The 21,529-nt window shown below is 38.9% G+C and overlaps 1 protein-coding gene across 2 annotated transcripts in view; it reads right to left on the bottom strand.

Annotated features, from left to right (window-relative positions):
- Positions 1-3,884: 3,884 nt before the first annotated feature.
- Positions 3,885-21,529, bottom strand: part of LOC132827303 (P2X purinoceptor 2-like) — an 83,177-nt gene continuing 65,532 nt past the window's right edge. For both annotated transcript variants that reach the window (XM_060843943.1, XM_060843942.1), the window contains 3 exons: positions 12,664-12,729; positions 11,538-11,615; positions 3,885-5,269 (listed from right to left, as the gene is read on the bottom strand). In XM_060843943.1, coding sequence (XP_060699926.1) covers positions 5,174-5,269; positions 11,538-11,615; positions 12,664-12,729 — 240 coding nt within the window. In that variant the 3' untranslated portion in view covers positions 3,885-5,173. The remainder of the gene's footprint in view (positions 5,270-11,537; positions 11,616-12,663; positions 12,730-21,529) is intronic.

Below are 21,529 nucleotides of genomic sequence, written 5' to 3'. Positions count from 1 at the left end.
AATGCCTGTAGTGTTAGATAAGGGGTAAATGTAGGGGTTTGGGTGGGTTGCGCTTCAGCGGGTCGGTGTGGACTTGTTGAGCCGAAGGGCCTGGTTCCACACTGTAAGTAATCTAATCTAATAGCAATTAAGAGAATCCTAAACTAGGACTCTAAAGTCCCTTTGCATTTTAGATTACTGAAGCCTTTCCCCATTTCGAAAATATTCTATGTTTCTATTCTTCCGACCAAAATTTATAACCTCACACTTTGCTACATTTTTATTCCATCTGTTACTTCTGTCCACTTGCCTAGCAAATCCAAGTCCTTTTGAAGCTCCCTGCTACCGCAACGCTACCTGTCTTACTACCTAGTTTTGTGTCATCTGCAAACATAGCAACAATGTCCTCAGTTCCTTCATCCAGATCATCAGTGTATAATGTGAATAGTTGTGGTCGCAACGCTAGCCCGTGTGGAACTCCACCAGTCATCGGCTGCCAACCTTAAAAAGTACCTTTTTCCCTACTCTCTGCCTTCTGCCAGCCAGTCAGCCAATCCTCTATCCATGCCAATGCCTTGTCCCAAACACCATGGGCTCTTTTCTTATGTATCAGCCTCCTCTGAAGCACTTTACTAAGGGCATTCTGAAAGTCTAAACTGATCATGGCTACTGGCTCTCCTTTGTCTAACTTGCTCATTACCTCTTCAATGAATTCTAACAGATTTGTCAGGCATGGCATCCCCTTGATGAAGCTGTGCTGACTCCACCGTATTTACCAGTCCTCAATCTCATCCTCAAAACTAAACTCCAAAATCTTACCAATGATTGAGTTCAGATTAACCAGCTTATAGTTTCATGTCTTCTCCTTTCCTCCCTTCTTAAACAGGAGTGTTACATTAGCTACTTTCCAGTCCTCTGGCACCTTCCCCAACTTCAGTGTATCCTGGAAGATCGCCACCAACAACTTCACAATCCTCGCTATCTCCTTAAGAACTTTGCTGTGTAGTCCATCTGAGCGGGATGATTTATCTATCCTCAGACCTTGCAGCTTTCCCAGCATCTTCTCCTTTGTGTGATGGTCACTATGCTGACCTCTGCCCTCGGCTCCTTGAAGCTTACAGACAGAAGTGTGCACACACTGCTCCTACTTCAACTCAACAAAATAGGTGACAGTCATTTGTTGGTAAAATCATTCAACTTGCCTGATTTAAAATTTAACTCTTAGGAATTAACTATCATTCAAATTTAATGGTGCATTCTCCATGACAATGCCTCTACCAATAGGAATTCACTTCCCCTATCAATCATCACTCTTCTCTTATGTTTTCCCTTAAATTGGTACTCTTGCAAAATGATGAATGCAAGATGAAAAGCTTCAATAAAATGTTATTTCTCAGCAATGAGCCGTCATTAATACACCAGAGTCTTATTTACTGAAATTAAGTAAGCTCATCAGTGTTTTTGTTCACCTTGAAGTGGTGACATCCTTCCAGTGTCATCATAATTAGTTCAACAAACTATCACTTCCTAACAGAGTGACCTCAAATCTATCAGTTACTGATCGACTTCCAATCTGAACATGCAACACCCCCCATAATTTGTGAGCGGTGGAAGAAAATAGCAAATGTTCACAGCTTACTTTGAAGGTGAAAAGGAGTTGTATTTGTCCTTTCCTGTTTAGTTGGAAGCACAAGAACCCAATGGGAGACGTATTTGGCATTCAATCTTAAGTGGGGTGCCTCAGTTGAATATTAAGAGTCCTAATAATTTTCACCTACACACAATGTAACATAGTTAATGCCACAGTACTGTTGTCAGAATTCTCTTTTCAAGGACAACTCTGTATTGGAAACATGGATGTTTTCAAGGAAAACTAATTTAGAGAACCTGTAAAATGAAACTAGTTCTAGTTGGGAAAACGTTTCTCAAATTCTAGCAGATTTTAATTGCATTATTATGAATACTATAATGTTGCTGGCCTTTGGTACATGTCAATGAATTGGAAGCTGAGTGCTTCCCTTAAGGGATTCTATGAATTCATGATCATGATACACATGCAATGAGAATGGAGACAATGATAAAAAATGAAAGCTGTTTACCCTTCTGACTGGAGAAAGATCACAACTATTACATTGATTTGATTCTTGTTTTTTTTTACTTTTCAAGATAAAAACTGAACAATTTTTTATGTCTCAAAATATCTCTCATACAAACAAAAGTCAAAAATAAGCATTCATGTTTTCTGGAATGTCATAGAATCTCAGTACAAAAGGAGACAATTCAGCTCAATGTGCTATACTCTTTCCCCATAATTCTTCATTTCTTTCTGTTCAAATTTGAAAACTTTCAAAGTTGGTTTTAAAACTGCTTACATCATCCTTTCAGAATTGTCCATTCCAGGTCACCATAACGTGTTGCATAATAAAGAAATCGTATCCTTTTTTTGTTGTTTTTTTCCAACTATCCTAAATCTGACTCCTTTGGTTACCCATTCTCCCCATAATTGGAAATTGAAACAGTTTCTCCTTATTTACTCTATTTTCTTCACCTGTTTTAACCTCCAATTAATCTTCTGTACTGTTAAATGACCAATCCTCTGATCTTTGCACATTACTGAATTCTCCAATTCTTATGATAAATTTCCTCTGCACTCTGTCAAAGATCTTGATATCATTTGTAAACTGCAGTGCCTGAATTGACTCAATGCTCAAACCTGATCAATAATCTATGAAGGTTTCTGTCTGAATAGCTGTGTCAGCTCTTGATGCCATCAAAGCTTTATATGTATGAATCCCAAGGTGTTTGTTCCTGGAGCCCCTTGAAAATACATCATTTGACATTTCTCTGCCTTGAATTTCCATCTGCCATATAAATGCTCACTCCACCAACCTATGTCCTCCTTAAATCTGCTAATATCCACCTCACTGTTTGCCTCATGTTCAAATTTTGGATGTCTGCACACTTTGAAATTGTGCACCTTGTTCATAACAATTAATATTTATCAAAAAGAGCAATTGTTCAATGTTAACTCCAGTAGTGATCTCTTTCCTTAGTTGATCATAGTCACTTGGCACAGAAGACAAACAGATCAAAATTGAAAGGTCTGTGCTTAATATTCACTTGAATTGGAGTCTGACAAATTACAACTGAAGTGACCCTAACAGGGCAACTTTAGCATCTGTCATCATGATTGTATTAGGGACAGATATGGAAAACTGATAAGTAGCCAATTCAGAAGGAAGGAGGGTCAAGTTGGTGCAAGGAGGTGAAAATAAATAATACATAAGTAGCTAAGAAATTAGAGTGACACAGGCAGGAAATACTCTCTAATGTTTTGCAATCATGATCCAATTTCTTTAAATATATCTTCACATTATCCCTTCTCCTTTCTCCTAACAGCTGTGACTCAAACTACAGCCTCTCTCATACCTTGGTTATTCTGTCCAAGCTTGCATGCTGACTGTTGGACTATTTCATCCTGACTAATATCACAAAGAGGTCCGATAAAGCTGAATATCTCAATCTCATCATTTTTCCGAATGAGCCATTCAATAGTAATTATGTGTTGGAAGCTTTGCTGAAGTTCCCCTCTATAAGCCAGGGTACTGATGCCAACAATGATTTCTACATTGCCATCTGGACTGAAATCTGGTCTTAACATTGCACAGAAAAATGAATCCCATCCATTATTTGAAAACATGACAAAATAATTTTTAAATTATTCTAAATAAAGGGGTAACTTCAAGGTTAAAGAAAACTTCCCTTTATTTTACTTTATGGAATTGTTAAAATGTTGCTGATAACAATGCACAAAGCATTCTAAAATAAATGCCAGCATTCGAAAAGTTCAATGGAACAAGAGTTAAAACTTTTCTCAAATTCATTACTATTAAGAACACATGAGAACACAGAACCAAAATCAGTAAGCTTATTTATTTGTACTTGTCAGAAGCTAGAATATGTTTCCTTGCCATTATTTGCTACTTGTTAATTTCCATAAACACGTTCAGAAAGCAACTATTGCTGTTTATGGTTCAGATGCAAAAAACTTTGAACTGAATAGGGGCAGAATTTTTACAGCAGAGAGCTTGAATTTACAGCTAAAGCTAAGGGTAGTTATAATGTTACATTAATAGAACCATTCAATATAAATGAAAGCATATCATTTTCAGCCATACAAGATAGGTTTAAGGAATGTGATATGATTACACTAGAGTTTTCTAATCCTAGAAGCAATCTGATAGAAACCTATGGAATCAGTAAAGGGTGGGATAACCTATCCATTGAGAGATTATTCCAGTTTAACAGAATGGAGAGGAGCATGAGTTTGAACAGTCCAAGATTAGAATAGAATGATTTTAAGTGGTTCTTTTTCTGAGGCGTGGAAAGGCGTTGCAGTAGTTTGCCAACAGTTATGCTGATGCTGACTCTGAACATCATTATGGGGAAACGAGACTTGGATTACATTATGTCAAAGTATCTTTACAGATAGCAACTGTTCCTTCTTTGGTCCACCTAGATCAGTTTTAATTGCCTGAGAAGTTTGAAAAGGAGTTTTCCGGAGAGTTTTTTCCAACTTACTGACCCCCAGGAGTTTTTCATTCTGCCTACGTGACTCTGCAGTGAGATAGTAGGAAATATCTAACTCAAATGATTGTGCCAGTATGAAGTTTCGAGCAAGCTGAATGGGACAGCTGCTTTTGCCTTGCCCTTCAATCTTGTATATCACAAACTAAGAATTCAAAGCATCCATTATTTAGATACACCATTCTGACCACTGGAACTGCAGCATGGACAATTAATATATTTGTTAAAAGTTCTATATTTTGCTTTTAAAAATGTGTACTGGTCTCTTACATAGCTGATAAAGCAAGAAATTGGCACAAGTGACAGTATCCCTTCAATACTGAAGAATTAAAATGTCATCATATTTATTATTGAACTTTAATAGCAGTTTCAGCATAAATTGGTTCAGGGCTGCATTAATTTGACTTACATGTTGTAAAATGAAAAATGTGAACATTATCTCCTGCCTAAAAAGTTTTATAATGCAAAATTTACAAAACATTTCACCCTGCAAATGAAACCAAGAAAGTTCAGGGTGTTTGTCTACTTTATTTCCCAAGATCCTTCTCAACTTTCTTGGTATACCTTATCTGCATCCCACTTCAAGATGGATAACATAATATGGAAATCAACAATGTTTGCAATTTTCTGCTTGCATTGCTTTCAGTTCTTGTTCTGAAGCTCCATGCTCATTGACTGCCAGCATAATCCTTTCTTTAATAACCTATTAGGTAAAAAAAGGTTTTATGAGTATGTGTGTGTATGCTTCATTACCATTTCCTTATCAGTAAATGCAAATAGAACTATTGCACGTTTTAACAGGAAAAGTGCAACTTAATCTGAGCGATTTTAACTTGTAAATCTTTGTAATGGTTGCAAGATTGTCCAAACTTTAAATTACCATTCAAGGATTTGCTCATACTTTGAATACTGTAAATGGAGATGGCTATATGGATATTACAATAATTCATTTTCTATTTTTCTACATAATGCTTTGAGATAGCTTGAGAGTTGACATGGTAGCAGATTTTCCTGTAGCATTATGAAGTCCTACTCTGGTGACATGAATGGGGAAAGTAGGCCAGACTACATGCGGAGGCCCTGCGCAGAGCTGCTACAGTGTAATGTTTATTTGAATTTTTTTTTACCTGACTGTAATGTCAATCCTGTGACAATGTCTTATTTCTCACTTATTTTTTAAACTCTGTAAAGTAATGCAACTAATTTTTCTTCCCCTTTTTGTATGCAAGATTTGCACCTTTTTTTTAATTGAATCCCGACATGTGGAAACAGGCCCTAAGGCCCAACAAGTCCACACCGACCCTCCTGAGAACATCACACCCAAATCTACATATCGCTGAACTCTATGGGACAATTTACCGTGGCCAATTCACTTCACCTGCGCATTTTTAGATCGTGGGAGGAAACTGCATCACCCGGAGGAAACCCGGAGGAAGACACAGGGAGAATCTGCAAACTCCACATACAGTCGCCTAAGGCTGGAATCAAACCTGGGTCCCTGGCGCTGTGTGACATCAGTGCGAACCATTGAGCCACCGTGCCGCTCCTCGATTCTTATACCTAAGATGGTGCCATAAGAGGCAGACATTGTGAAAGCTTTTCACTGTATTTCTACAATGGAGTATGTGTGACAATAAAGGATATATTCTATTCTATTTAAGAATCTTAGTTGGACATCTCATGAGTGTACTAATTATAGCCCATTTAGTCTCTCTTTTGAAAATTGAAATCACTTAAATATGATACTTATTAGTGCTTAGGTAAAGACCAAATTAAATAGACATCTTGATGTGAAAAGTACGCATGCCATTACTAAAGAGAAAGCAGTGGATGTGTTGTACACATTTCCAGAAAGTGTTTGATTTGGGGGCACATCCAAGATTATTATGGAAAATGAAAGCTGATGGGTTGCAAGGTGGCATATTGACAGAGAGAAAATTGGTTAGCTGACAGGAAACTGAGCAAGAAATAAATGGATCATTTTTCTGACTGGCAAGATGTAACAAATAGTGTGAAGAGTAAGAAGCAACTTGATTAAAATGTACAAGATCCTGAGGGGTCTTGACGGGCTGCATGTGGAAAGGATGTTTACTGAGAAACATAGAATACAAGAGTAGGCCATTTATCATTTAAACCTGCTTTGCCATTCAATATGACGATGGCTGATCATCCATCTCAAGACCCTGTTCCTCCTTTCTCCCCATATCCTTTGATCTCTATAGTCCTAAGAATTATATCTACATTTTTCTTGAAAATCTTCAATGTTTTGACCTCTTCAGATTCCTTCAACCTAGGGATCATCCGGTAAGACTTCTAACACCTCCTGCACCTGCATGCTTTTAGTGACTGGTGTACAAGGATACCCAGGTCTTCTTTCATCTCTGCCCTTTCCCAGGTAATAACCTAGTTCCCTGTTTTTGGTAAATGGATAATCTCACTTTTATCCACATTATACACTCGTTCAGCTTATCCAAATTATGCTGAAGCACTCTGCAAACTTCCTGCAGCTCATCTTCCCAACCCAGCTTTATGTCATCTGCGAACATGGAGAGATGACACGTAGTTTTCTCTTCAAGATCATGAATATGTTGTGATTGGCTGGAGCTCAACTATTGATCCCTGTGGTACCTCACTAATTACTGTCTGACTCCTAGGAAAAGTCCTGTTTATCCTTGCTTTTTGTTTCCTTTGCCAACCAGTTCGCAATCTATTTCAGTGCACCAAAGGCCTTCTGAAAATTAAAGAAAACCATGTCCATTGGCTCCCCTTTTTCCATCTGACTAGTTACATCCTCAAAAAATAAAATTTAACATTTCTCGAGTATGTCTTCCCCTTTGTAAATCCAGGCTGAGTCTGTCACTATTCTCTAAGTGCTTTGCTGTCAAATCTTTTATCATGGACTCTAGCATTTACCCCACTAGCTTTGGATTAGTGGTGCTGGAAGAGCACAGCAGGTCAGGCAGCATCCGAGGAGCAGTAAAACCGACGTTTTGGGCAAAAGCCCTTCATCAGGAAGGGCTTTTGCCCGAAACGTCAATTTTACTGCTCCTTGGATGCTGCCTGACCTGCTGTGCTCTTCCAGCACCACTAATCCAGAATCTGGTTTCCAGCATCTGCAGTCATTGTTTTTACCCACTAACTTTCTCAGGCTAATCAGTCTATAATTTCGCTGATTTCTCTCTGCCTCACTTTTAAATATTAGAGTTCCATTAGTTGCCTTCCATTTCACAGGGACTCTTCCAGAGTCTATGGAGTTTTGGAAGATGACCGTTCATGCATCTGTTATTCATAGGGCTACTTCCTTAAATACTCTGGGATGAAGTTTATCAGGTCCTGAAGATTTATCTGCCTTCAATCGTGTTAGTTTCCCCAACACTATTTCCCTATTAATACTCATTTCTTTCAGTTTCTCCTTCCCATTAAACCCTGTGTTTTCCCCCCCCATACTTTTTTTAGGATATCATTTGTCTTCCTTTCTGAATTCAAGCGTGTATTTAATTGGTCTGCTATTTCTTCTTTCTCCATTGTAAATTCCCATTTCTGACTGTATTCATCTTTACGAATCATTTTCTCTTCACTTACCTATAGAGGCATTTACTTTCTGTATGTTTCTTGCAAGCTGACACTCATACTTTATTTTTCCGCCTCTTAATCAGTATATTTGTCTCCCTTGAACCTAAAACTTTTCTCATTTATCAGGTCTGACGCTATTTTTGGCCAATTTGTACACCTCTTCCTTGGATTTAGTTCTATCGCTAATTTCCTTGTTCTCCATGGTCTGACCATGTTTCTCATTTTATTTTTATGATAGACTTGAATGAACAGCTTTTGCAGTTCATCTATGTGGTCTTAAAATGTTTTCAATAACCTGTTTGTCATAATTCTTTTAAAGAACAATCCCAGTTTAACAGCTAGCTCGTGCCTCATTCAATTGTAATTCCCTTTATTTAAGTTCAAGTCTGTAGTCTTAGAAACAATTACATCACTCTCTCTCTTTAATGAAGAGTTCTATCCTATTGTGGTCACTCTTCCCCTATCAGCTCATGCACAACTAGATGGTCAATTTTTCCTTCCTTGTTACATAATCTCCAGTCAAGGATGGCCTTATCTCTCATTTGTTCCTTAATGTGTTGATTCATAAAGCTATCCTGTAACCAGTCCTCTTTTACAATATTGCTACTGATTTGCTTTGCCCAATCTATATGCATTTAAAGTCACCCAAAATTACAGCCATACCTTTATTGCTTACACGTCAAGATCTGTGACCTTCAGTATTAGTACCACAGTTTGCAGATCTACATACAACCCTACTGCCATTTTCTGCCTGTTGGTGTTTCTAAGCTCAACCCATATCATCAGAGTGGATATCTGTCCCCTCAATTGCATTAATTTCCTTTTCAATCAGCAGTGATTTTATCCATTTTATTATGAATGCTTTGTACATTAAAGCACAAAGTTTTAAGACTTATCGTTTTAGCATTTTTAGTCACAATTACTCTGGCTGCAGGAGAACCTAGAACTAGGGCTCATTTTTTTAAAAAACTTGCATATTTTATATAGCGATGAAGAATTTTTTTTCAATGAGAATTTTGAGACTTTGGAATGCTTTTGCTTAAAAGATCAATGCAATAAAAGTCTTTGAATACTTTAAAAGCAGATGGCTTGGATGGATTTTTGATTAACAAGGGAATGAAAGGGAGTAGGTGGGGATATGTAGTAATCAGACTATCCATGATTCTACTGAATATTGGAGCAACTGAGTGACCTCCTACTCCTAATTTCATTTTTTTGAAAAAAAACATTTCGTTATATAAACATATTTTTAAAAAAGGGCACGTATGTTTCATCATGAGGTATCTGTCATAATATTGCTAATGACACTGGTCAGATTATCTGAACCAGTTAAATGAATAAGTAATAACAGATTTTGATATAAATGGTGCATTTATAGGTTTAGATGTGATTGTTGGGTATTCATGTGAAGTGAATGCCTGGAGTGTAAAACATGTTAATGCTGTGGTACAGTACTGTGCATCAGGATACATTTCACTGCAATTTAAATTAGATTGTTACATGTTTATAACTTTGTATGTAAATGGAGTACCCTGTTTTCAAAACAGCATTTATATGTTTCTTGGGTTTCCAGCAAAGTGATCACGAAAGGAAGAGCTTATTATGGGAGAGATTCACAAGAGATTCGCATAGACTTGTTTTTGTTGGAGGAAGACAATATTTAAAGTAACAAGTAGCATAGATAATCTCGGGTCATGAGGCTGAATTAGACTAGCAGACACAAACAAAACAATTTTATGAAGATTAATTTTGACTCCTGTGGAATATTTGGAACAGATTCTCATGTTTATTTATTAGCCAGCCTTTTACCTAAGTTAACAACCAGATTGATATGTGATACTCTGAAATGGTCAAATACACAATGAAACACAATAGTTTCTGAGTTGCAGGAACGATGGAAACCCTTGCTGGCAGTACAGAGATGGAAACATAACACAATAAAAATAAAGTTGTCATAGTCTTAGATGATAGGGTGCTCTCTCTTTACAAAGAGAATACTGATGGTGGTTAAACCTGAGGGTCACCACACCTCTGGCAGAGAGAGACTGAAAAGGTGAATCCTTCATGCTAACTTCAGCCAATGCAGGGATAATCCATGCTGTTGGCATCACTATGCTTTGCAAACCAGCTGTCCAGTTAACTGAGCAAAATGACTCTCCACCCCCTGCCCTTACATCGGGTGTGCTTGAATATCTGCAGTTTGGAGACAAAGTACAGCACTGTTCCTCAGTGATTTAAATAGCCCTCTCTTGAGTCCACAATAAGAAAAATTCCCTGTGTTCTACAGAAGGAATGACAGAATGGCCCTATATTATAAACATTGTAATCTTCAGGCCATTTGTTTACTTTCCCCAATACTTCCCTATGCCAAGCACCATAAAGCTGGTGGCAATCTTGGTTAATTGTGATGTAACCACTTGTAGGACACTGATAACCTGGAGGTCACTTTTTGTTATTGCTTTCCCTCAGAGCAAAACTGTTCTCTGCATTCCTCAGAAATCTAGCTGAGACTTTTCACTGCCACATGGGTAATTATTGCCACCCTGTTCGCCTTATGTGTCTTTGGTTGTGAGAAAAAATCTGAATTCTATCTCCATTTAGTCTAGATTAGCATGAGGGTTCTACCCAAGGAATGCTGCATTGTTGGAGATGTCACCTTACATCTAAAAGGTGCACTTATTGATTCAGATGGACATTAAAAAACTGAAAGGTGAAATACTTTGAAATGCCATATCTTCAGGACATAGAGTCAGAGTCATGGAGAACAGCACAGAAACAGACCCTTCAGTCCAACTCATCCATGCTGACCAGATATCCCAACCTAATCTAGTGCAACTTGCCAGCACCTGGCCCATATCCCTCCAAACCCTTCTTATTCAACATCCCAATATACTTCACAGTCAATTGTTTAACATTGAAGTACAATCATTATTGCTGTGTAAGCACAGCAGCAAATTTGTGCACAGCAAGCTTTGGCCAACAGCAAAGGAATGAATAACTGAACAATCAGTTTGTTTTTTGATGGTGTTGACTCCAGCAAAAATATTAACCAACACAACAGAATGGCCCCAGGTGTCACCTTTGTAAGGTGTCACAGAACATTTTATGTCCATGAGGTGATTGCTTGGGCTTTAAATTCATTTCTCAGCTGAAAAATTGCATCACTGTGAGACAACGCATTGGAATCAAAAGTACTAAATTGTGAGGCCACCGAAATTGTCAGTTCTGAGTTGCACTCCTAGATGGTGTGAAAACAGTTCCATCCAGAGGTACCTTTTCCCCTTAGCTGATCACAGCAGCTATGGAGAGACTGCTTATTCCCAGGATGGGAAGGCTACAAACAATCTCAGTGAATTCCATCAGAAAATGTCTCTGAGTTTGATTAGTTCAATTTTCACCTCTTCAAACTTCCTTGCACTGTAGACATCATTCTTGTTCATGAAGGTCAGCAAAATCCAGTCACACAGGAATGAACCCTAAGTTCAGAAAAAAAAGTAATTTGTTTTTGTTCATTCTTAGGATATGGGCACTGATGCTAGACCAGCATTTACTACTGATCTCTAAGTTCCCTGGAGAAGTTGGCAGTGAGCTCTTGGGATGCAAGGTCCACCCACAGCATTGTTAGGAAGGAATTGCAATATAGTTCCAATTCAAGGTGGTGTATGTCATGGGGGGGAGCTTGCAAGTGATGATGTTCCCATGTATCTGTGGTCCTTGATCTTGAAGGTAGTGGTCCCATATATCTACATTGGAGGAGATGCTGTTACCCAAGAGTTAACCGTGGTTTTTTTTCTGTCTAAACTTTTCTGGGTAACTATTCAAGTAAGGAGAAAGTGAGGTCTGCAGACGCTGGAGATCAGAGCTGAAAATGTGTTGCTGGAAAAGCGCAGCAGGTCAGGCAGCATCCAAGGAACAGGAGATTCAACATTTCGGGCATAAGCCCTTCTTCAGGATTCCTGAAGAAGGGCTTATGCCCGAAACATCGAATCTCCTGTTCCTTGGATGCTGCCTGACCTGCTGCGCTTTTCCAGCAACACATTTTCAGCTAACTATTCAAGTAAGTCAATTATGCAAAGTCTCCAACTCTAACTTAGACCATACTCCTATTGCCCTTTCTAAACGAGGCTACACAGTGAGTTTCAGAGCATTACTTAAATAAAGTGAGTGACACAGATGATATTTATTTTGGAATGATCAAATTCCTCCAGTAATATTTTAAATGATCAAATTAGATAAAGTGTGTGATAGTCATATCATGTAGACAATTTCTGACCTGGACCCAAAAGGTGATCAGCTCTCACCAGTCAGCAAATCTTCCTTATGAATTTGAATTCTAATTGGCCTTCAGGTATTTACCTACATAGTAATTAGGCTTTACATCATTGTTTAAACACAGTTTCACCTTAGGATTATGTGAACTGATACATTTTTCAATATAAAAATGTATATTGAGTTATACCTTGAGCAAAAGTCACAAAACATCCACTAGTATATAAAATGGAAAGAAAACTTGAAAGTACTTACAACTCCAATAGATGTGAGGGCTGCAGCAATATTAATAACTGTTGGTACAATATCAAACTTCCCTGCCTAGAAGAAATAAAAATCAAAGAATGTTTACTTTCTATTGTCTAAGATTGCAACTGAGTTTTTTTAGTTTTTAAGATGTCCATTTAAATGGACACTATATACTACAGTTGGAACATTAATTAGAACATGTCTGGGACTTTTGGAATGATGCATTGTGGCAATACTAAAATACCAGAATCAGCAGTCACACACGATAAAGATCCTGGAACCTATTGATTTGTAGATCTGTAGTAAAAATGCCCCGAAGTATCTAAGCGTTTCTTTGCATCTGATCCCCAGGAGGAGGCAAAATAGAAAGTAACACCTTTGCTGAGTTGCTATGTTTCTCACGTATTAATTGAAGTGTAGAAACTGATTGCTATCTTGATCAGAAAAGTTTTGTGGTGTGAATACATCTACTGATTGAGAAATGTAGAAACATAAGACCTTGATACTCCATTTTCTATTGATGTATAGGTAATAAGAGGCTAAGATACAATACCTGAAATAATGAGTATGTAAGATATACAAAGGGTATGGGTGTGTGATATGCACTAACAATGCTGCATGTTGGTTTCTAATTGAGCAATTCCTTATGATCTTCAATATACTAGCACTGAAACTTTAAAGTGTTTTTCATCTCTTTACCCTTTTGTTTTCTCCAAAGTATCCACATATTATTCAGGTTATTTCATCAATTGATGAACATTTGCACAGTTAATTCAGTAGGTACAGAGTATTCAATGCATTACTCCAAATTTCCTTAGTAGAATGAGGACCACAGCTGCAGAGGAAACATTATCACTTACAAGTGATACACCTTAATCACAAACCATTCTGACTTGGGCTTATACCACTACTCAGTCACAAAAACTGGGTCAAAATTATGGAATTTCCCACTTTACTGCAATGATGAATTATTTATACCACAGTGGCCTGCAATAATTCGAGAGTACACTCACTACCACTTTCTGAACAGCTTCTTGGGATGGAAGATAAATCTTGGCCTTACCAGTGAATGTCCATATCCCAAGAATACCAGGGTTGCATTCTGTGAAATTATACAAAGTTCCTGTTTATTCAGCACATTTTTTGCTATGAGTTCACATAGTTGCTTTCTCACAGGTTAAAGTTTTGTTGTATAACTGATTGAAGTTATTGTTCATTCAGTACATTATAACCTTACAGAATTATTGATCATTCTGTTAAGAAATGATTGGTTATTAGCTATGTTGTTGTGTAGAAAAATTACTCATTCAGTAAAGAGTTAGTCTTACTTCCAAATACATCTTTATGGACTTATGTGTCATTATGACCAACCAGCAAGTAACATGTGTGTTACACAACTGCCAGGTAATGACCATCTCCAATAAGAAGCGATCTAACCAATGCCCCTTGACATTCAATGTTGCAATCAATGAATCCCCCATTATCAACATCCTGAGGGTTAACATTGGCCAAAAGCTCAACTAGACTTGTCACATAAACACAGTGGCTATGAGAGCAGATCAGGGGCTAGGATTACTGTGGAGAGTAACTTAATTCCTAACTCCCCAAAGCCTGTGCCATCGACAAGGCATTAGTCAGGATTGTGAATGAGATGGTATCACATTCACAATTATCCACTCCTTCCACCACCAATGCTCAGTAGCAGCAGTGTGTACTATCTACAAGATGCATTGCAGGAATTCTCCAAGGCTGCTGAGATTGTATCTTCCAAACCCACAAGCATTCACACCTGAAAGTGCAAGGGCAGTATATCTATAGGAATACCATCACCTGCAAGTATTATGCCTAGACTATTCATCCAGGGACCCAGGTAATGTTATGGGGACACTGGTTCGAATCCCACCACGGCAGATGGTGGAATTTGAATTCAATTTAAAAAACTGAAATTAAGAATTACTGATAACCGTGAAATCATAGTCAATTGTCAGAAAAATCCATCTGGTTCACCAATGCCCCTCAGGGAATGAAATCTGCTGTCCTTACCTGGTCTGTCTATATGTGACTCCAGATCCATAGCAATGTGCTTGACTCTCAATTGCCCTCTGAAATGCAAGCCATTTAGTCGTACCAATCACTACGCAGCCTCAAAGATATGAACCGAATGGATCTCCTGGCATCAACTGAGTGAATGGTGGTGGATAATTAAATAACTCCCTGGAGGAGGAGGGTCCACAAATACTCCATCCTCAATGATGGAAGAGCCCAGCACCTTGGTGCAAAAGGAAAGGATGAAGCATTCGCAGCAATCTTCAACCAGATGCCGAGTGGATGACCTATCTTGGCCTCCTCTAGTGGCCCCAGACACCTGTCTTCAACCAATTTGATTCACTCCATGTGATATCAAGAAATGGTTGGACACTCTAGATACTGCAAAGACTACAGGCCCTGACAACGTTCCAGCAATAATACTGAAGACTTGTGTTCCAGAACTTGCCTCTCCCTTAGCCAAGTTGTTCCAGTACAATGTGGAAAATTGTCCAAGTAGGTCCTAGACATAAAAAGCAAGACAAATCCAACCCGGCCAATTACTACCCCTTGAGTCTACTATTGATCATCAGTAAAGTGATAGAAGGTATCTTCAACTGTGCTATCAAGCAACACCTGCTCAGCAATAACCTGATCAGTGACACCCAGTTTGAGTTCCACCAGGACCACTCTGCTCCAGACCACATTACAGCCTTGGTTCAAACATGGACAAAAGAGCTGAATTCCAGAGGTGAGATGAGAGTAGCAGCCCTTGACATCAAGATTGCATTTGACCGAGTGTGGCATTGAGGAGCCCTGGCAAAACTGGAATCAATGGGAATCCAAGAGCAAACTCTCTGGTGGTTAGAGTCGGGCCTGATACATAGGAAGATGGTTGTGATTTTTAGAGGTCAGTCATCTCAACTCCAGGACATCTCTGCAGGAGTTCCTCAGGGCAGTATCCTAGGCCCAACCATCTTAAGCTGTTTCATCAATGACCTTGCCTCCATCCTAAGGTCAGAAGTGGAGATATTTGCAAATGACTGCACAATCTTCAGCACCATTCGCAGCTCCTCAGATACTGAAACAGACCATATTCAAATGAAACAAGTCCCAAACAATATCCAATTTTGGGCTGACGGGTGGCAAGTAACATTCGCCACCATCACCAATAGGAAACAATCTAACCACTGTCTCTTGACATTCAGTGGTGTTACCATCACTGAACCCCCCGCCTCCCACTGTCAACATCCTGGGGGTTATCATGGACCAGAAACTCAACTGGACTCACCATATAATACAATGGCTACAAGAGCAGGTCAGAGACTAGGAATACTGCAGCGAGTAACTCACCTCCTGACTCCCCAAAGCCTGTCCACTTGTCTACAAAGTACAAGTCAGGAGTGTGATGGAATACTCACCACTTGTCTGGATGGCTGCAGCCCAAGCAACACTCAAAAAGCTTGACACTATCCAAATCAAAGCAGCCCACTTGATTGGCATTTCATCCACAAGCATCCACTCCCTCCACCACCAACACTCGGTAGCGGCAGTGTGTGCTATCTACAAGATGCACGGCAGAAATTCACCAAAGATTCTCAGACAGTATCTTCCAAACCACTTCCATGACCACTTTCATCGAAAAGGTCAAGGGTAGCAGATATAATAGGAACACCACCACCTCAATATCCCACCAAGATATTCACCATCCTGACTTGGAAATATATTGCCATTCCTTCATTATCGTTGGGTAAAATTCCTGGAATTCCCTCCCTAATGGCATCCCACAAATGAATTATTGTTTTAAACTTAGAAACATATTGCCGTTCATTCATTGTTGCTGGATCAATATCCTGGAATTCCCACCATAAGGGCATTATGGTCTATCTACAACACATAGATTGCAGCGGTTTAAAAGGCAGGTCCCATCTACTTTCTCCAAGGCAGGCTAGGACGAGCAATAGATGCAAGTGGGCCAGCGGGACCCATGTCCCACAAGCGAATTTTTATAAAGTTGTCTTTACCACTTCTTCTCTTATCCTGCCCGTCAGACCTAATCTAATCTAATTTTCTTCCCTGTCCAGACATAAACATAGGAACAGGAATCAGCCATTCAACCCCTTGATTTTATTCTACCATTCAATGAAATCATTGCTCATCCATATAACCGCTTTTGGCCCATATCTCTTAACACCTTTGCTTAATAAAACCTATCCCAGATTTAAAATTAACAACTGACCCAACATTCACTGCTGTTTGTGGAAGAGATTTCTAAACATCTACTACCCTTTGTTTGTAAAAGTGCTTCCCTACAGCTCTCCTGAACAGTATGGCCCTAATTCTCAGACCAAGCCTCCTTGCTCTATGACCCTCAATGAATGGGAAAAATTTATCTACCCTGCCTTTTTCTGTTAATATTTTGAAAATTTTGATCAGACCACCCCTTAACCTTCTAACTTCAGGAAAACATTCTTTCCCTTCCTCCTATGTCCTTTCTATATGCTGCACCAAAGAATCATAACATGGCAAATTGCTGTGTTCTAGAAGAATATTAAACAATATTCAGCTTTACCTGATGACATTCAAATGTATTTAATTTGTTACCACTGCTTGCCTAACATTCAGGGTGGATTGAATCCAAATGATAGGCATGAATTTTGGGGAAGCAGCCCACGATTGGTAGGGACGCAGGACACAGGTGAGTCAGGACAGGTCAAGGGTCATGGAGTGAAGGTTGCAGGTAAGGAGAGGGATGATTCTCACAGGACTTCCTCTTCCTGATATTGGATCCCTTGATCAGGAGTGTGTGCTTTCCAGATTTTCTGGTGACTGCCATTTGGTGAATATTAGCAGTGGTAGGTGATTCCTTTAAGTGGACAATAATTGCTTATTTAATGGCTTTGGTTGGTGACAGAGTGGGAAGGCCTTTCTGTCTTAGACTTATTCACTGCAGAGGGAGGGATGACACCACCATCTGTAATTGGCACCATCCCAAACAATTAAATGCCCAGTGCACCCTGCCTCCACACCCTCCCAAATTCAGGCAAGCTCTGAAATTAGTAAAAATTTCATCCAAGTATGTCCATGCCACCACTATAAACCTGAACTAATTTCTGGTTCGTGTTCTAAAATGTACCATGCACCATTCTCCCATCACACCTCTGCTTGCTGACCTTCACTGTTTCCTGGTCTGGTTCAATTTACAATTCTCATCTTTGATGGCAAATCCTTCCATGGTTTGTCATTCCCTCCTTCTGTTATTCCCTCCAGGCTAATAATAATCACTAGGATTCCTGGATCCCTCAAATTCTAGCTATTTGTGCAGAATCTGCAACTTTGCTCTACCACTGGCTGCTATTATTATCAGCTGCCTGAAACTTGGAATTGCTCTATCTGTAGAATTCTCTGTCTAATTCTCTCTATTTACTATTTTTTCTTCCCTTTAAATCATTCTTTCAGATCAACCACTTCCACCAAAGTTTGGGTCATCTGTCCCAGTAGGCCCCTAAAATGACTTGTAATCAATTTTTTTTGTGACAATGTTTTGCGAAATTGATGGTGCTATTTAAATCTCAGTTTTTATAATTGTACTCCTTGCTGGGTAAGATTATTTCCTTTGATTTTCTGTTTTGTCTCCAATGCTAAATAATTTGAGAATCAACGTATTCAGCAGCGCTCAGGTGAAGGAAATATTTCAATAATGTATACAGTATAAGTCACTGTGCTTTTAGTGGTAGTTTCTGTTAGTAAAGTAATGCTTGATCAATGCTGGATCTACAAACAAACAGCTTGAATGGTTAATGGGCAGGGTGTGATTCTGGGCTGTTTTTTAAGTTTTTCAATTTGAGGTAATGGAACGCCCTTGTTGTGCCTCCAGCTAATTCAGGTGACGTTCTAGTCTATATGGTTCAACCCTACACCATGTGGTGAAATCCTATTCTAAATACTCATAAATTTAGTTTTGTTTAGTGCTTTCCGAAGCAGCATTCTGTTTTCAATAATAAAATGTCAGAGTTTACTAATTTGGTTTTAATTATTTCACTTCATAATCATAATTTTAACTTGAAGGCTTTGAGGCAGCATGTGAGAGAGAACTACTTTCCCATTGAGTCTTCGAACACTGAAACAGTTGGGTTTCTGTGTTTAGCTTTATTTACATATTGTGGATGAACTGCATGATGTCTCGGGTAGGAAACTAAATCTTCTGAGGAACCATAACCCACATGCCAGGACTGCAAGAAACATTAAGTAATATTTAATGTTTCAACTTCAAGAGGAGCGACAACATTATTGAGCCTCAGAGGAATGCAAATAAGTAGATGAGAGAGTGACAGGGAAATCATGTTGAGGGATGCAGGAATGGAGATCCTATTAGATCAAGCTTGGAAAACAAAAAAAGATGTTTTTGTTCATGTGATGAACAAGAAGCTGTCAGGTAAATAACTGCCAGCAGCATATACTACAGTACCCACCTGGGGTGCTGCAAGAGATTCAGTAACCTCACCAAATGTGTTAGGGTAGGCACTTTTTTTTATTGTGCAGAATATGTTATGCCACTTGCTTGGAAGCTATATCTGGTCAACAAGCAAAAGTTTGGAAGAATACAGCAAGCCAGGCAGCATCAAGAGGTGGAGAAGTCAACGTTTCAGGTGTGATATTTCTTCAGGGCTGGGGGTGGAGGGGGTGAGGGGGGAGGTTTACATGGAGCTGCAGATAAAGGGGCTAGGGGACAGGGTGGTGAGGTAGGGATAGATTCACCTGCCTTGCCCTCTCCCCACCCCCTTTATCTGCAGCTTCTCCTTACATACACACACCCAGTCCTGAAGAAGGGCCACACCCTAAACAGTGACTTCTCCACATCCTAATGCTGTCTGGCTTGCTGTGTTCTTGCAGCCTCGTGCTTTTCTATCTCGGATTCCACCATCTGCAGTCTTTTTTTTGTCTCCAGAAGCTATACCTGACTGGCTATTAGTCAGCCAGAAGACTTTATTGCATCATCTTTTGCTTTTTTGTGCCAAACATAAAACTGATCCCTGACAACTGTGCCATTTATTAAAACATTGTCATTTGTGTTCATGCCAATGTACATGGCATACGTACTGGGCTCATTTATGTGGCAGATTGCTCAGCTCCAGTGAATAGTTTCTTTCTTCTGGAAAAGAATGCCAATAGGAGAGGGCTAAAGCCACATTAGACCAACTCATTCCCTCAATATTCTAGATTCCCTCATCAAATCCTAGGGTAATACAGTTCAGAAGAAGCAGGACATTCTCATCCAAGCTGACAATATGTAGTCAACTTTTCAATTTAATCACATTGTCAACCATTATTTACTGCTTCCATAACAGGAATTGAACTTCAATCACTCCATAACAGGAACATACATGGCATAGCAAAATAATTACTTGTCATGTTAGCTACTTCATAATCTTTATCACTTCTCTGTTCTTTTTATCCATCAGATGATTCCAAGTTATGAATCATGAAGAGGGATATAGAAAATCCTTGTAATAAGGCCCCATATAATACTATCTTCTCTAGTAATACAGCCAGACATTCCTGCAGGATTTAAAAATGATTTGGTATTTCATTTGCCCTCTGAGCACAAGTGAATAAGAGCAACGTTGATGGCATCAGATGAATGGACACAGAGGTGGAAGTTATATTGGTTTTGCTGGTTTTATTAGCAGTTTTTGCTAAAAATTGTCCAAATCATTGCAAAGGTATGAGAATGTCAAGTATCAATTCTATTCAGCGCCCAATCAATTCCCACAATTCCTACATTTGTTTAAGAATAAATGTGCAAGAAACTGACTCATCCCCTAAACTGGCTTCAGTCTCAGAACAGGTTGATCACCATTCCCAAGTATATGCTAATTAATCATTTGCAGGCCCCAAAGTCAGTTCTGAAATTGAGAAAAAGGCTGCTATAAGGCATGTGTAAACGCATTTTATTAACTAAGAAATTGACTAGACGTTTCTAAACTATGGTTAGGTACCTTGTGGATACATAATGTATCTCTGGGATAAATATATGGAAGAGGTTTTCTCTCTCTCTCTCTCTCTCTCTCTCGTGAGCATCACTGATTCCCTCAGCTTACTTTCAAATCCCGTGCTATCTTTTTGCAAGTAGTTCCTCTACTTAGTCTCATTCACACTCTGCTTATTCTCACTGCATTTACAGAGATATACAGAATTGAAACTATCCTGCAGCCATGCTGGGATAACTGGGGAATGTCAATATTGGGGATGGTGAATAGAGTAAATTTCCAGAAACTTTGTTTTCATGCAGTGAAGCAGACTGTTGGAACCTGTCTGCTTTTTCTCATCAGAGAAGAAAGAAGTTATTTTTTGAATCTCACTATAACGTGCTGGTTATTTGCATCAGCAACTGCAGAGTATCAGGCACTGACATGATGATTATAGTTACTTTATCATAATATTTGCACCGTTATTCTCTTTGACTATGAACCATATGTCTCAGAAACTAATGGCGGATTTCAATAAAACTTGGTGCGTAGTTAGGGTATGGAAGAACTGATTTTTTTTCTGGTGAATATATGGATCCAATCTTGGATTTCTTTTAAAAACAATGTTGAAGAATGTTAGGGTGGTGTGACAAAACAGTGTTCTACTGAACTTACACAGTGGAGCATATACCTCTATCATGCTGAGTCAATTCAATGTTGTTACAATAACACAGCTCTTTCTTGAGGCTTTTCTATGCTTGATTAATATACTTTAAATACAAAGCCAAAAAGAAAAAAAAAGTGCTTCCATTGCACTAAAGAGGCTTCAGCCAATCCGCATCCAACAATCTGCTCTGAAAACTCTGACCCCATTTTAA

Source organism: Hemiscyllium ocellatum, chromosome 24, assembly GCF_020745735.1.
Source record: "Hemiscyllium ocellatum isolate sHemOce1 chromosome 24, sHemOce1.pat.X.cur, whole genome shotgun sequence".
Taxonomy (NCBI): domain Eukaryota; kingdom Metazoa; phylum Chordata; class Chondrichthyes; order Orectolobiformes; family Hemiscylliidae; genus Hemiscyllium; species Hemiscyllium ocellatum.
This window is presented reverse-complemented; position numbering and strand designations above follow the sequence as displayed.